The sequence below is a fragment of the Schistocerca serialis genome, chromosome 3, assembly GCF_023864345.2.
Source record: "Schistocerca serialis cubense isolate TAMUIC-IGC-003099 chromosome 3, iqSchSeri2.2, whole genome shotgun sequence".
NCBI lineage: Eukaryota > Metazoa > Arthropoda > Insecta > Orthoptera > Acrididae > Schistocerca > Schistocerca serialis.
In genome coordinates, this window is record NC_064640.1 from 379,263,308 (window position 1) to 379,278,811 (window position 15,504).

The 15,504-nt window shown below is 41.1% G+C and overlaps 1 protein-coding gene across 1 annotated transcript in view; it reads left to right on the plus strand.

Annotated features, from left to right (window-relative positions):
* Positions 1–15,504, plus strand: part of LOC126470211 (neogenin) — a 242,885-nt gene that overhangs the window by 202,477 nt on the left and 24,904 nt on the right. The window contains exons 22-23 of the mRNA XM_050097890.1: positions 4,480–4,558; positions 4,647–4,798. Of these exons, the coding sequence (XP_049953847.1) occupies positions 4,480–4,558; positions 4,647–4,798 (231 nt within the window). The remainder of the gene's footprint in view (positions 1–4,479; positions 4,559–4,646; positions 4,799–15,504) is intronic.

Genomic DNA, 15,504 nt, shown 5'->3' on the forward strand with positions numbered 1-15,504 from the left:
CAGCACTTCTGTGAGTTGTGAAATGGATAACATACGCATCAAATTCTGTTTCAAGTTGAAGAAAACTGCAGCTGAAAGCCACTGCATGCTGACAGAGGCATTTGGTGAGAGTGCAGTGAGTCAGTCAAGAACATTTGAGTGGTTCAAGCACTTCAACGCAGGCTGAGAATCTGTGGAGGATATAACAAACATTCTGGGTCAACTGTCAACAAGCACAACACCAGAAATGATCATGAAAGTGCATGATATGATCCGCGAAGACCGAAGACAGACAATTCACAATGTTTGTAACAGTCTTAGGCTGTTGTATGGTACATGTCATAGAAGTCTAGCCGACGAACTAAACATGAGACAAATTGCAGCAGAGTTTGTTCCTCACATTCTCAGCATCAACCAACAAAACCTCAGGCTTCAGATGTGCACTGAGCTGACAGAGAGTTTGAGTATGTCCAAAATTTTTATCCAGAGTCATAACAGGTGATGAGTCATGGGTCTATGTTTATGACCTTGAAATGAAGCAGCAATCATCACATTGGAAAACACCATCTTTTCCAAGGCTGAAAAAAGCTCGACAAGTTTGTTGCAACATGAAGTCAATGCTGATTGTGTGTGTGTATATATATATATATATATATATATATATATATATATATATATATATATATATATATATATATATATATATATATATTTTTTTTTTTTTTTTTTTTTTTTTTTTTTTTTTTTTAAATTTGGGGAATAGTGCATAAAGAGTTTTGTTCCATCTGGTCAGATAGTCAATGGGCAGTTGTACTGCGAAGTTTTTAAGTGACTAAAAGAAAATATTTAGCGGAAACGGCCAGAGTTGTGGAAAAAGGAGGACTGGTTGGCGCCCCATGACATTGTACCCATTCACACCCCACACATTGTGAAGAAATTCCTGGACAAAAACAATATGGCAATGGTGCCCTACTCTCCCTACTCACCCAACCTAGTCCTGTGTGACTTCTTCCTATTCCCGAAGATGAAAACCATGTTGAAAGGGTGACATTTTACTTCGATTGAAGACATCCAAAGGGAATTATAACGACTCCTAAATATCCTTCACCCTGCAGACTTTCAGAAGCACTTCCAAAAATGGGAACAATGCTGGAATCATTGCATACATGCCTGAGGTGATTACTTTGAATGTGATGGAGAAAATTAGGACATAGGTGTAGTTTTCTCATTTTTACAGTGGAATTCTCAGATATTTTGGGTTGCGCCTCGTATGGATGTAAAGGACATTGCTTTTTCCTTGTGCAGATCATCTAAATTTATATTGAATCGTGAATCTTGCTAGAAATAGTGCAGTCAAGTTGTTGGCAGTCTGACTCACAGTCTGTGTGTGTGTGTGTGTGTGTGTGTGTGTGTGTGTGTGTGTGTGTGTGTGTGTGTGTGTGTGTGCGTGTGTGCTCTGATGAAGGGCTTTATATGAAACCTAAAGTGTTTTTCTGTCTTTCTATATGCCATTATGTTCCTGAATAACTCTAATGTGGTGAGCAGCATTCTATCTTCATACAAATATTAACTTATCTAATCGAATATTTAAGACTGATGTAATCTAAAGCTTTGGCTAAGTCACAAATATTCAATTTGGTGACATATTGTCATTAAAAAAAATGTGTTTAGTAAAATGCTTATGTAGCTGTATCAGCAAATCAGCTCTTTTGATATCAAAATTGTGACTAAGTGTCCTTTTATTACTCATGCAAGCTGCCTTCAGTACATTACCTTCTCAGAAAGTTTCTACAGCAATTTTTGGAGAGAGACTGACCCATAATTACTGACCCATGTGGAACCATTCTTATAGAGGCTTAACAATGGCATATTTTAATCTGTCTGGGATATTATCGTGACTAACTTATGTCTACAGATTTGATGAAGAACATTACATATTGTACAGCAATACCTTTTGGGTTCCCTGTAGGAGATGTTAACAACCCAATATGAACTTTTTCATTTGAGGGACTATTTTCATTTTGTTAGGGGATGTTGATAGTAGGGTTGCCATAATTTCTGTCTGACAAACTGGAACATTTCTCTTAAACTGACTAAAAATTGACATAATTTGAGAAGCAGGAACTGGGACAAACCAGGACACTTCATGTAAACTTAAGAATTGAAATAATTAATGGAAATATTTCCTCTTGTGATTACTACCGTCTTTAACTATACCAAAATAACAGTCCTTGGAAAGATCATCTCATATTTGTCTGACAGTGTCACATGCTAACACTGTTTTCAAAATTGCTGTTGATTTTATTCTGCCCAACATCACATTTTTTGCTGCTTCAAAATCATTTAAAAGTTTGGAACTTGGTGTAGAAGTACAGTCCATTCATTTCAAAGACATATGATGTTTAAAGGTATGGTAGCACATCAGTAATTCCATTGCTATTACTAACTTGTCCTGTTTAGCTGTCCACTTTTAAAGTGCATGCAGAGTACATATTTGATTTATGCTTTACACCAGCTAAAGGATCCTCAATATCTGATCTTTCTCCCACGTGTTGTGGAAAAACAACACAAATTGCACATTCTGCTTCATAGTGACTTCTTCTTTTCTGAAGAACCATTCTTCTAGATATTTTGACAGCATTTGAAAAATTACCTTCACTGTACAGTTTATTTGGATACAGGAAGAAGTGAAGAACATTACTACTGCAGTCACACATTTTTATTTATATGAGTAGACTGTCTAAGAGATTTATGACTGGGATGCACAGTCATATACCGAGCGAGGTGGCGCAGTGGTTAGCACACTGGACTCGCATTCGGGAGGCCGACGGTTCAATCCCATCCGGCCATCCTGATTTAGGTTTTCCGTGATTTCCCTAAATCGCTTCAGGCAAATGCCGGGATGGTTCCTTTGAAAGGGCACGGCCGATTTCCTTCCCCATCCTTCCCTCACCCGAGCTTGCGCTCCGTCTCTAATGACCTCGTTGTCGACGGGACGTTAAACACTAATCTCCTCCTCCTCCTGCACAGTCATAAAACCTCTTTGACAGTCTACTCATAGAAACAGAAATGTGTGATGACAGGCAGTAGTAATGTTTTCAAATGCAGTTTAAAGTTGTTTATCTTTGACAGCTCATTCTATGACAGAGAGAAATTCATTAACAGAAATTAGAGGTAAGTTAACTTCTAAATATATCTCTCTCTCTCTCTCTATCTATCTCTCTCTCTCTCTTACACACACACACACACACACACACACACACACACACACACACATGGCCATCATCAGCCTATTCAAAAATAATGATCGAGTTCCTCAGTAGGACAAGGCACATTCCGAGTATAAATAGCCAAAATAGGAAGACTCATATGTCTTTTAGACATTAATTTTTAATTGTGTGTGATGCAATGGATGGCCTTTATAATACATTTAAGTGTGTTTTCAGTTACTGTTTCAAGATTTCTATTGAACATCTGATATGCAGCAGGCATAAATTTTATAAGGGGCATAACATCAATGCAAGCTTCCAATCGCTGTGCTTTGTAAACATTAAAACCACTCACCATTTTTGTGTGATTCCTTATCCTTCTCATCAGAAGACACTGCACATATATGTGCTGTCTTTCTGGTCATGGCATTCTTGAAGAGAACAGTAGCAATACTATAGTGATGTAATTGCCAGAACTAAAGAAAACCCACATTGTTGCATGTCATTGAACTGAAATAGCATGTATGTAGCCTTTCATTTAAATAGCATCAAATACCATACAAATATTGGAATTTTTAATAAATGGACACAGAAATAAGCTGAAATTTTGTCACACTCAAGATTCCTTAAAACACCGCAAAATAATATTAACTCAAAATGTTGTTTGATGTGGTTTTGTGCAGCACTAACATGATGACAAAATACTCAACCTTTGAGTTACTTTGTTTTTCTAAGTTATTGGTGTTTTGTCATTGCGTCTGAATTTAAGGAAACCAGTGTATATTAAAGTCATTAACTTTGAATGCTAGACATTTCTCATACTAACTGAAGCAGACATGTATATTCTGTAAAATAACAGAACAGACAGTGGGACCAAGTCCTCTGGTGCCAAAGATATGTAGTAATTTCTGCAGGCCTGAAAACCACTATCACTCACTACTGAAACCATTTCTTTCTTCTGTGTAAAGAAAGCCATCTCTAAAAGTAGCATATAAGTTATATAAGTGCTTCAGGTATAGGTCGTAATATACTTTAAAGTGGCAAAAGTATTGGGTTTCTGATTTTGTGCAGGGACGTTTCTGAGGGTTGTTAGTTTAAGGATTCAGTTTCTTTTCTTTCTTTAAGAAGCAAATCCTGTCTTATTTCTTTGTTGCAATTAATTCCTTTGCTCATGCAAATTTTCTTGGATAGGTTTTTTTTGTAAAGTTTTCTCAATATTTGTTAGTATAAACTGCTGTTCACAATGTATTTTTGAAAAATTGATGATTGTTTTATGTACCTGGTTTTGCAGCAACACAGTCTCCGGAAAATCCGTATTCTTTGCAGAGCAACTATGAACCATCAACTTCACACCAGCAGGGTCCATACAGGTTGGTTACATTACTGTCATCTTTTGAATCCAGTGTTTCCCTGTCAGTACAGTACATATTAATAAAGAGCTGTTGTATGATATTACAGTGCGGGATTGCAGCAATCAGCAGCCAGCACCCAGGAGCCTGGTGGCTCAGGTACAATGGGGAAAAGGCTTCAGGGTCATCCACTGAAAAGCTTTAGTGTTCCTGCTCCCCCTCCACAATCTGCACCATCAACACCTCAACAGAAACATATTAGTAAGATTTGTTTGATTACTGTAAATTATATTGTTTATTGAATAGTTAAGTTACTCTTATTTAACAGATTACTGATGGAAGAGTCTGCACATATACTGATGAGTGAGTGAGTGTGTGTGTGTGTGTGTGTGTGTGTGTGTGTGTGTGTGTGAAGGGGGGAGGGGGGGGGGGGACATGCACTCATGCACTTTTTTGCGTTCGTTAGTATCTTTTGGTGAAGCTCATGTTTGGTGATGCAGTCTGAAATTGCATTATATGCTACTGACTAGATTCAGAAACGTTTGTGTAAGGAAAAATAGTCCATGATTTGACACAGTTAAGTCAACATATTATATGTGTCTTCTTTTATTCATGTCTTATAACGCTGTGTTTTAAAATAGTCATATTTCATCTATGAAACTAATTCTGTAAAGACCTGAAAAATATTTTTGAATCCTGTGCCAGACAAAAGAATTCAGTCTGTCTTAACAAAGCATTTTAGAGGAAGAAATACATAAATTACTCATAATGGTATGTTTGATTGCTTTTTTTATATAGTATGTCCTTATAATAATAGTCTCATCATTATGTTTGTTTGTCCATCGTAAGATAAAGATAGGGGGTGGAGAAATAAAGACAAGTGCAACTAAAAGCTGTAACACTGAAAGACATATTTAGCTTTCTATGCTGTAGACTGAAAAAAAGTCCCTGTAATACAGTGGAAGACAGTGTTTTCTCACTGAGAATATTGTATTAAATGCCAAAGTATTCTGAATAATTGCAGAGACTACCTTTGCCTTAGTGGAATGTCAAGTATCATTCTGTGTTCAGTAACAGGTTAATAGCCCTGTGGAAGTTGCAAGGCAGGCCATCTGGTCAGCATTTCTGGTGTGTAACTGTTGTATGATTGAGGAAAGCAGCAAGAGATTGTGGAAACCATTTGTGGGTTCCACTAACCATTCCATTAAATCAACTGATGTGTGAGATACCATCGGGATGGTTCTCAAGGAAAGATAACAGGTGCATTATTAGTGCTGTAGTAACAAATGGGAGCCTCCTGACCAGTAAGAAGAATATTGTACAGTAAAGAACACTGTTGGGGGGGGGGGGGGGGGGATTTACACGACGCACTGCGAAAGAATCAGTATATGTGAGGTATATGTACAGACAAACAAATGATCACAGTTTCAGAAAAATTAGATGATGTATTCAAGAGAAAGAACTTCACAAATTGAGCAAGTCAATAACGCATTGGTCCACCTCTAAGGGATATCATGCCAATTGGATGGAATTTGGTTGGAAGGGCCCTGCACATAATGCTCCAAACGTTCCCAATCGGAAGAGATCTGAAGACCTTGCTGGTCAAGGCAGAGTTTGGCAAGCATGAAGACAAACTGTAGAAACTCCTGGCGTGTGCCAGTGTGCATTATCCTGATGAAATGTATGCCCAGGTTGGCTTGTCATGAAGGGCATCAAAACAGAGCATAGAATATTGTCAATGTACTGCTGTGCTGCAAGGGTGCCATATAGACGACACCAAAGGGGCTTTCTATGAAATAAAATGGCACACCAAATCATCATCGTTGGTTGTCATGCCATGGGTGGGTGACTACCAGATTCGTATCCCGCCGCAATCTGAGGAATCTCCAGATGCACCTTTGTTGGTCATCAGGGTTCAATTCAATGGGGGATTTTTACTGCAGACAATTGTACTCCAGCAGGGTGTATACGACCCAGGACAACCAGGAGATCCGAGAAAAACCCGGGAATTTTTTCATCCGGGAGAAAACCGGGATAAACCCGGGAATGTTTCGGAATTCCAGGAATTTTTCATTGTTTTAGTTTTCAGTTAAATTTTTGTGATTTTGACGGGTAAGAACCAATACTCTAACAAAGGATATTACTGTATCCCGCTTCTGCAGAATAATAATGCAGCAACAAAACATGAACAAGAGAAAAAAAAACGAAAATAAAACTTAAGTCGCAAAAGGAATACGCCATATACAACAATAAAACACAGTGCTCATACAAGCATTTGCCAAGAGCAAAGTGTGTCGAAGGCTTTGGGAAGACTATGCAACGCTTCCTAACAACAAATTGTCTCCGATGAGCATGACGTCATAAATGTTTACTTTAGATTCATTTGAGCAGTTACAGGCGGTCTCTTGTGCATGTGCAGTTGAGTCGCGTATGAGAAGTACCTTCTCCCGCTTCTGGCTACAGACGTGTGGTTGGGCTCCACTATCTAATATTGCCCCAGTTCGGAAATATCGTAGATCCGGTGCTGATCCACAGAGAAGTCTGAGTTGTAGTGGGCAGTCTCCACGTGACCTGTGTTTACGTTTAGTGATTTTGCTGTTTCCTCTTCATTTATTGCTCTTAAATTAAATGAAAACAAAATGGATATCTATGGCCGTGAGCTATCAAATGAATTAAAGTACGTTCGTATAATTACGGAAGACTGAAATATGTTATTAGTTTCAGGTTTTATCTCCACCTTTCTGACAGTCAAGCATTAAATGCCTTGCAGAACAATGAAGTTACTTTTTTCTGTTTGCTAAAGAAATTTGGCTTTTATTAATCTTTTCTGCTGGGGTAGCCAATTTATTTGAAACGAAGTGTTTAATTCCCTACTGTGGGCTAGTTTCAACTGTTTGCTGCATTTCAAAACTGCATGTTTTCATCTTCTAGCACGTATGGCATTATGCTATAATAAAGAACTGAACATGAGATAATACAGTACTGATACTCAAGAAAATTTACATCTGAATCTGGACATACGATGTGCACTTTAAGCCGTATTACGCATTGTAGTATGGTTCACGAAATTCCAGTGTTCTTGGAGTATCCTCTGATGTCTTGTTTCTTTTATGACATTGTGTAAGATCTTTTAATGTTTTACACCTACGAACATACGGGCTTCCTGCATCAAAGCTGCGCAAGCAGTGACGCCTGTTTCTGGCGCTCTCTGGCAACTACTGAAACAAACCTGTTTCTAACAGGTCACGAGAAAATATTGTGAATGGTTGTTTGAAAAACATTACTTTCAAAGTAAATTTCCTTTTATGCAAGATGAATTATGTGCGAGAATATACGATGAATTTCTTAAATCATGGAGCGTTTTACTCTCATTTAAAAATCGAGTCTTTGAGGATGTACATTTAGGAAAATTTTGAGCTCAGAAAATCAGACATTTATGTCTTTGTTAAAAAATTTTACTGACACATTTGTGTGATGTACCTTTAAGTGTAACACGCGCAAAAAAAATCAACATTATATGTGAAAGCGTAACTTCTCTTGCAGCTTATTAAACTTCGAGACCAATATTGTATGTGAAAGCTTTTCTTTTCTTGTAGTAACGCTGTGTATGTTAATTTAAACCATTAACTTTTCCTATTTGTGTGTACGCACTACTTAACAGTGATATTGCTATTGGCTGACATCATCACGTATCCTACGCTAGATGATCTGCTGTCGTCGGCTGGCGAGATCACGTGACGAGCTATGACTGGCTACAAAAGCGCATTGTAATCTTGATTTCAATGCTTCGGAAAGTAACATGCGGTATTTGGTGGAATTTAAATTTACATTTTCTTAATATGAAAATATGCAGCGTACATGATGCTGCACATCAAAGATCTTTCCAAAACATGTTTTTCTTTTACTGAGTTTGGTTTTCTAAAGGTCCAGGAAGTTCTACACTGGTGTATAAAACCATAACCTTTCAAAGGATGGATAAGTTTTACAGTTCCGAGGAAAAGTATACTGTCACTTAACACGGAAAAAGTGTATTTTCACCCAGGAGAAAGTGTAATTTTAACCGGGAAATCCAGGAAAAATCCAGGATTTTTTTTTTTTTTTCTTGTCCACATATACACCCTGTCCAGTCAATGAGCTTCCTGGCTGAATATCACCAACACCGCTGCATACGGGCTTGTTGGTGTACAGAGATCAATGGTAGTCAGCACAAAGAGTGCCGTGGGCTCAGCCACCTTTCTGTGAGTCACCTATGAGTAGTCCTTGTGGCCACTGAACCACCAGTTGCACGTCAAGTAGCTGATAATGATGAACCCTGGGCTCTGAGTGCCTCTCCGGTGATTGCTTGAAACTCACGTTCTGTCGTCTCTCTAGGTCGACCACTTTCTTATCGATGCTGTGTTTGACCATGATTCACCCATTCCTGCCAACATTGTCGAATAATGGCATTGCTCATATTCAAATGTTGAGTGATTTGCCAATTACTCCAACGAATTTCTTTAAGCCCAAATACACTTCCTGTCTCAAATACTGACATCTGTGTATATTGTTCATGTGCCTGTCGGTGAGGCATAGCTACCGTCCATTTGAGTGCACAGAATGAAATTTGCAAAGACTTTACATCGTGGTATCGATATGTCACCTGTTTACTATTTTTGCCACCAGTACAATGAAATTGTGCTGCAGCATTACACATTCATCCATCGGCCATTAAATGATTACAATTTTGCATTTTCCATTGAATATCAGTTTGTGACGACTTTGCATAACTCCTTTGTGGTGCATCGAGTATATACTTATGTTTGTGTATTCTGGAATATTTGATGTTTGTATAAATAGTTGCATTATCCATTCAAGATGTCAGTTCTGTTCTGGTTTTACATGGGTTTCAGTACTAATGTGCTTTCAATGCCAAGTGTTGTACATCATTGATGACCCTGTCTTTGGACTTGAGTCTCGTTCTGATGTGACATTGTTTGGTGGAGATGTCAGGTTCTTCAAAACACCTCTATCACCATGGCTCCTGTTAGGCAAAATAAAAGCCATTGTCTACATGGACGGGAACCAGAATTCAAACAGTACATCATTCCTAAGATCTGTGTATTGAGAGGATGGATGAATTCCAAAGCAGCAAAAAGTGAGCTACAAATCAGGCATCCATCTGTCTTTTCCGGAGATATTAGTCAGTACCCGAGCCCAGCACTCATTTGCAATATTGAAGAGAAGCTCAGTAGACCAGGCAAATTCCAGGCCTAACTACAGAAAATGTTTGGTAAGACCCAGTGGCAAGTCCACTTAGCAGAACAACTATTGAAGAACATGGCCCAACATCATGGAGAAATGACACAGTCCCATATTGTCATCGTGAATCTGAATATGACAGTAGCTGACAAAACATCACATATGATGGAAGGAGTCACAGAAGAAATGTTCCAAGTCGTCATGCTGGAGGATGTCACAATGACAGATGAATTGATCAATTGGTGTCAGCAAAATTGAGGAAATGCAACAGGAAAAGAATCAGATGAAAAAGGTACGTCCAGCTGCTGAATGTGGTGCCTATGGCTGTTGCAGAAGGCCACAATGAGCTTGCCTCTCACATATGCCAGATAATAAAAGAGGAGGTAGAGCAGTGTATTGCAGGCAGAAATGTCGAGTTGAGTACACAAGAATGTCAACCCCATGCATCAGGAGGTAATATAAAATCTCAAAGAGATGTATTCAAATGGCTCTGAGCACTATGGGACTTAACATCGATGGTCATCAGTCCTCTAGAACTTAGAACTACTTAAACCTAACTAACCTAAGGACAGCACACAACACCCAGATATGTATTGGAACCTGTCTCTGCCACCAGCTGAACATGCCAGGAAGAATAGACTTCGCCAACTCAGGCTTACGCTACAGCCATCAAACAACAACCCAGCTCTTAACCAACACAAATACAACCAACTCCTATGCCATGTAGAAGAACAAACATTTGGAGGACAGGGCAACATGCTGGTATGTTTCACTATAGACACCCTGGATATGTTGTTGGCTACTGTAGAGATGGCAGACGAGTTTTTGACCACTACACTAATAGGTGTCAACCTTCACAACATTCTCATGTGCGCTTCACCTGCAGATGGTTGTAGTTGACCTGTGGGATGAAGCATCCCTTGCTGGTAAAAGCTCATGTCATGTAGGTGTAGCCATGTTTTCACTGCATGACCGACACTCTCGTCATCTTCAAAATGTGTTCCACATAGAGAATCCTTAAGCACCCAAAGTGAAGAAAGTCCGAGGGTGCCAGGTCCGGACTGTAGAGTGGATGAGGCAGTGATGCCCGACACAATCAGGTGATGTGTTCCCGGGTTCTCAGAGTTGTGTATGGGCATGCGTTATCACGTTGGAGCAAGATTTCTGCTGGGTTCTTGTCCGACCAAACACGTTGGAAATGGTTCTTGAGTTTATTCATAGTCTTCACATATACCTCCGAATTGATGGTTTACCCTCTTGACATCACATCCATGAGAATGACGCCATCACAATCCCAGAATACTGTCACCATGGCTTTTCCGGCAGAGGACGTTACCTTGAATTTATTGTTTTGTGATGTATGAGGATGATGCCACTCCATGGACTGCTTTTGTTATCGGCACAAAGTGATGCACCCAGCTTTCGCCTCCCATATTGATCCATGACAGAAAAACCTCTCCATCGCTCCAACAATTCAGATGAAATGGTCTTTCTTTGAATCTTGTGGTCCACTGAACCCATCATGAGCAACTCTTTGAATATCTGAAAGTCTTGATCACTGCAGTCGCACTTCCAATGCTGACTGACAACTGTGGAGCCAGTTGCCAAGTTGTGATGCACCGGTCAGCATGAATAATGGCATCCGCATGATTCACCATGTCTGGAGCAGTGGCTGGGACAGGACGTCCTGAGCATGACTGGTCATGGAGCTCTGTTTCTGCATTTCCTGAGGCTGTAACTTTCTTTACCCATCGCCCAACTGTACTCCCATCAACAGCAACGTCGCCATGCACTGCACACAAATGTTTATGGATGTTCATCGCGGTTTCCTATTATGCACACAAGAATTCAATAACAGCACACGGCTTGTGACATGAGCCGTATTTAGACACCATTTTGACGCTGTACTATGGCTCTGCCATCTGCCAGAATGGTTCGAAACTTCACCGGCGCACAGAACAAACATCAAATGTGTAGCACCAACAAAGATGTTTGTTTATTCTCAGGTAGGAATTCTTGCAGGCATTAAAAGCAGTTGAAGTCTGGAAGATCAGAGCTCCAGATAGACAAAACTGTACCAACAAGCTCACACAAGAAAGTTTTCTCTGACTGGTTGTTTGCCATTGATGATGTTGTTATCCCACTGTCGTCAGTGAGATGAGTTCCAATTGTCAGTCAAGATGCTCAGCTGAACTGTGAATGTTTTGTCGACTGCAAAGACTTACTCAGGCTTTCAAGGAATATCTACATACCAGTTAGGATCATAAATGTTACAGGTGGTAACATGGAACTTTTGATCAATAATTGTCACAAGAAGCTCCCTGCCGCCGTTGGATAAGCAGCTGCAGCAGCAAGTCGTATACTCCTAGCTCACTCATTTGTTACATAGTTTAATTCTTAATTTCTTTGCGTGTTTTTGGTACTTGCATCGTTTAATTCATAAATTTCTGGCATATTATAGTATTTGAGAGTTGTAGCATCGCGTTTTAGTACCTGAATAGTGTAAAATCGCGTAGTCTCCTTCCGCCGCCGAGCAGTGTGTCAGCAGTGCGCAAGTAGCAGCATTACTGCATTTACTAGGCAATCTTGTATTTTAATAACCGTTTAAATTTTGTGTCGATTTGTTTGCGCTCTCTGTAGACTAGTTCAGACGTTCTTTGCACAACAGTTTTTAGCATGGATAGGGACTGCAACTGCTGTGTTCGGATGCAGGCTGAGTTGGCATCCCTTCGCTCCCAGCTTCAGGCAGTGTTGGCTTCGGTCACACAGCTTGAGGCTGTTGCCAATGGGCATCACTGTGGGGTTCCAGATGGGGGTTTGTCGGGGACGGCCAGCTCGTCCCACGCATCCCACAATCGGACTACAACTGTGGTTGCCCAGGATACTGCCCGCATTGAGGCTGATCACTCACCTGTGGTAGAGTGGGAGGTCGTCTCAATGTGTGGCAGGGGGCGAAAGACATTCCAGAGGGCTGAACGGAAGGCCTCTCCAGTTTGTCTGACGAACCGGTTTCAGGCTCTGTCTCAGGCTGATACTGATCTTCGGCCTGACATGGCTGCTTGTCCTGTTCCAGAGGTTGCCCCTCAGTCTGCAAGATCCGGGCGGTCGCAGAGGGTGGGCTTACTGGTAGTTGGGAGCTCCAACGTCAGGTGCGTAATGGGGCCCCTTAGGGATATGGCAGCAAGGGAGGGGAAGAAAACCAATGTGCACTCCGTGTGCATACCGGGGGGAGTCATTCCAGATGTGGAAAGGGTCCTTCCGGATGCCATGAAGAACAGGGTGCACCCATCTGCAGGTGGTCGCTCATGTCGGCACCAATGATGTGTGTCGCTATGGATCCGAGGAAATCCTCTCTGACTTCCGGCAGCTATCTGATTTGGTGAAGACTGCCAGTCTCGCTAGCGGGATGAAAGCAGAGCTCACCATCTGCAGCATCGTCGACAGGACTGACTGCGGACCTTTGGTACAGAGCCGAGTGGAGGGTCTGAATCAGAGGCTGAGACGGTTCTGCGACCATGTGGGCTGCAGATTCCTCGACTTGCGCCATAGGGTGGTGGGGTTTCGGGTTCCGCTGGATAGGTCAGGCGTCCACTACACGCAACAAGCGGCTACACAGGTAACATGGGTTGTGTGGCGTGGGCTGGGCGGTTTTTTAGGTTAGATGGCCTTGGGCAAGTACAGAAAGGGCAACAGCCTCAACGGGTGCAGGGCAAAGTCAGGACATGCGGGGACCAAGCAGCAATCGGTATTGTAATTGTAAACTGTCGAAGCTGCGTTGGTAAAGTACCGGAACTTCAAGCGTCGATAGAAAGCACCGAAGCCGAAATCATTATAGGTACAGAAAGCTGGTTGAAGCCAGAGATAAATTCTGCCGAAATTTTTACAAAGGTACAGATGGTGTTTAGAAAGGATAGACTGCATGCAACCGGTGGTGGAGTGTTCATCGCTGTTAGTAGTAGTTTATCCTGTAGTGAAATAGAAGTGGATAGTTCCTGTGAATTATTATGGGTGGAGGTTACACTCAACAACCGAGCTAGGTTAATAATTGGCTCCTTTTACCGACCTCCCGACTCAGCAGCATTAGTGGCAGAACAACTGAGAGAAAATATGGAATACATTTCACATAAATTTCCTCTGCATGTTATAGTCTTAGGTGGAGATTTCAATTTACCAGATATAGACTGGGACACTCAGATGTTTAGGACGATGTGGTAGGGACAGAGCATCGAGTGACATTATACTGAGTGCACTATCCGAAAATTACCTCGAGCAATTAAACAGAGAACCGACTCATGGAGATAACATCTTGGACCTACCGATAACAAACAGACCCGAACTTTTCGACTCTGTATGTACAGAACAGGGAATCAGTGATCATAAGGCCGTTGCAGCGTCCCTGAATATGGAAGTTAGTAGGAATATAAAAAAAGGGAGGAAGATTTATCTGTTTAGCAAGAGTAATAGAAGGCAGATTTCAGACTACCTAACAAATCAAAACGAAAATTTCTGTTCCGACACTGACAATGTTGAGTGTTTATGGAGAAAGTTCAAGGCAATCGTAAAATGCGTTTTAGACAGGTACGTGCCGAGTAAAACTGTGAGGGATGGGAAAAACCCACCGTGGTACAACAACAAAGTTAGGAAACTACTGCGAAAGCAAAGAGAGCTTCACTCTAAGTTTAAACGCAGCCAAAACCTCTCAGACAAACAGAAGCTAAACGATGTCAAAGTGTGGGATCCGTACCAGATCGGGTTGACGGAGGAGATAGAGAAGATCCAAAGAAGAGCGGCGCGTTTCGTCACAGGGTTATTTGGTAACCGTGATAGCGTTACGGAGATGTTTAACAAATTCAAGTGGCAGACTCTGCAAGAGAGGCGCTCTGCATCGCGGTGTAGCTTGCTCGCCAGGTTTCGAGAGGGTGCGTTCCTGGATGAGGTATCGAATATATTGCTTCCCCCTACTTATACCTCCAAGGAGATCACGAATGTAAAATTAGAGAGATTAGAGCGCGCACGGAGGCTTTCAGACAGTCGTTCTTCCCGCGAACCATACGCGACTGGAACAGGAAAGGGAGGTAATGACAATGGCACGTAAAGTGCCCTCCGCCACACACCGTTGGGTGGCTTGTGGAGTATAAATGTAGATGTAGATGTAGATGAAGCTGCAAATCATCCCTGAAGATATGTTCATAGGAACAACTGAACCAATCCAGGATGTACAGCTCACTTCCATTGACGAAGAATTGTGCTATGCTACCACTGCAGGCAATGCAGTGGAGGAAGTTACTATTGAATTACAAGTAAGATGTGGCATGACTAAGGAACAATGTTGGCGAGTGTAAGCTGTTCTACAACAGTTATCAGGTGCTGTTAAATCCACACTAGGGAAAAGACAAACCAAGCAGCCATAAGTAAAACACCATATCAACACTGGGGATCATCCGCCAATTATTCAGTGCGTATATACGGTATAATCAGCAGAACAACATAGAATTTGGAAGGAAGTGGAGGAAATGCTGCAGTATGATGACATTGAACCTTCAGTGTGTCCTCGGTACTGCCCTGTGGTTTTTGTTATGAAGAAGGATGGTATGCAACTTTGTGCATCAGCTACTGTCAACTGAACAGAATCACTTAAAAAGATAAATACCCATTGCCATGTATTGATGATACCCTAGAATGCTTGAAAGGAGCAAAGTATTTGTGAACTGGCAAATTGAGGTTGACAA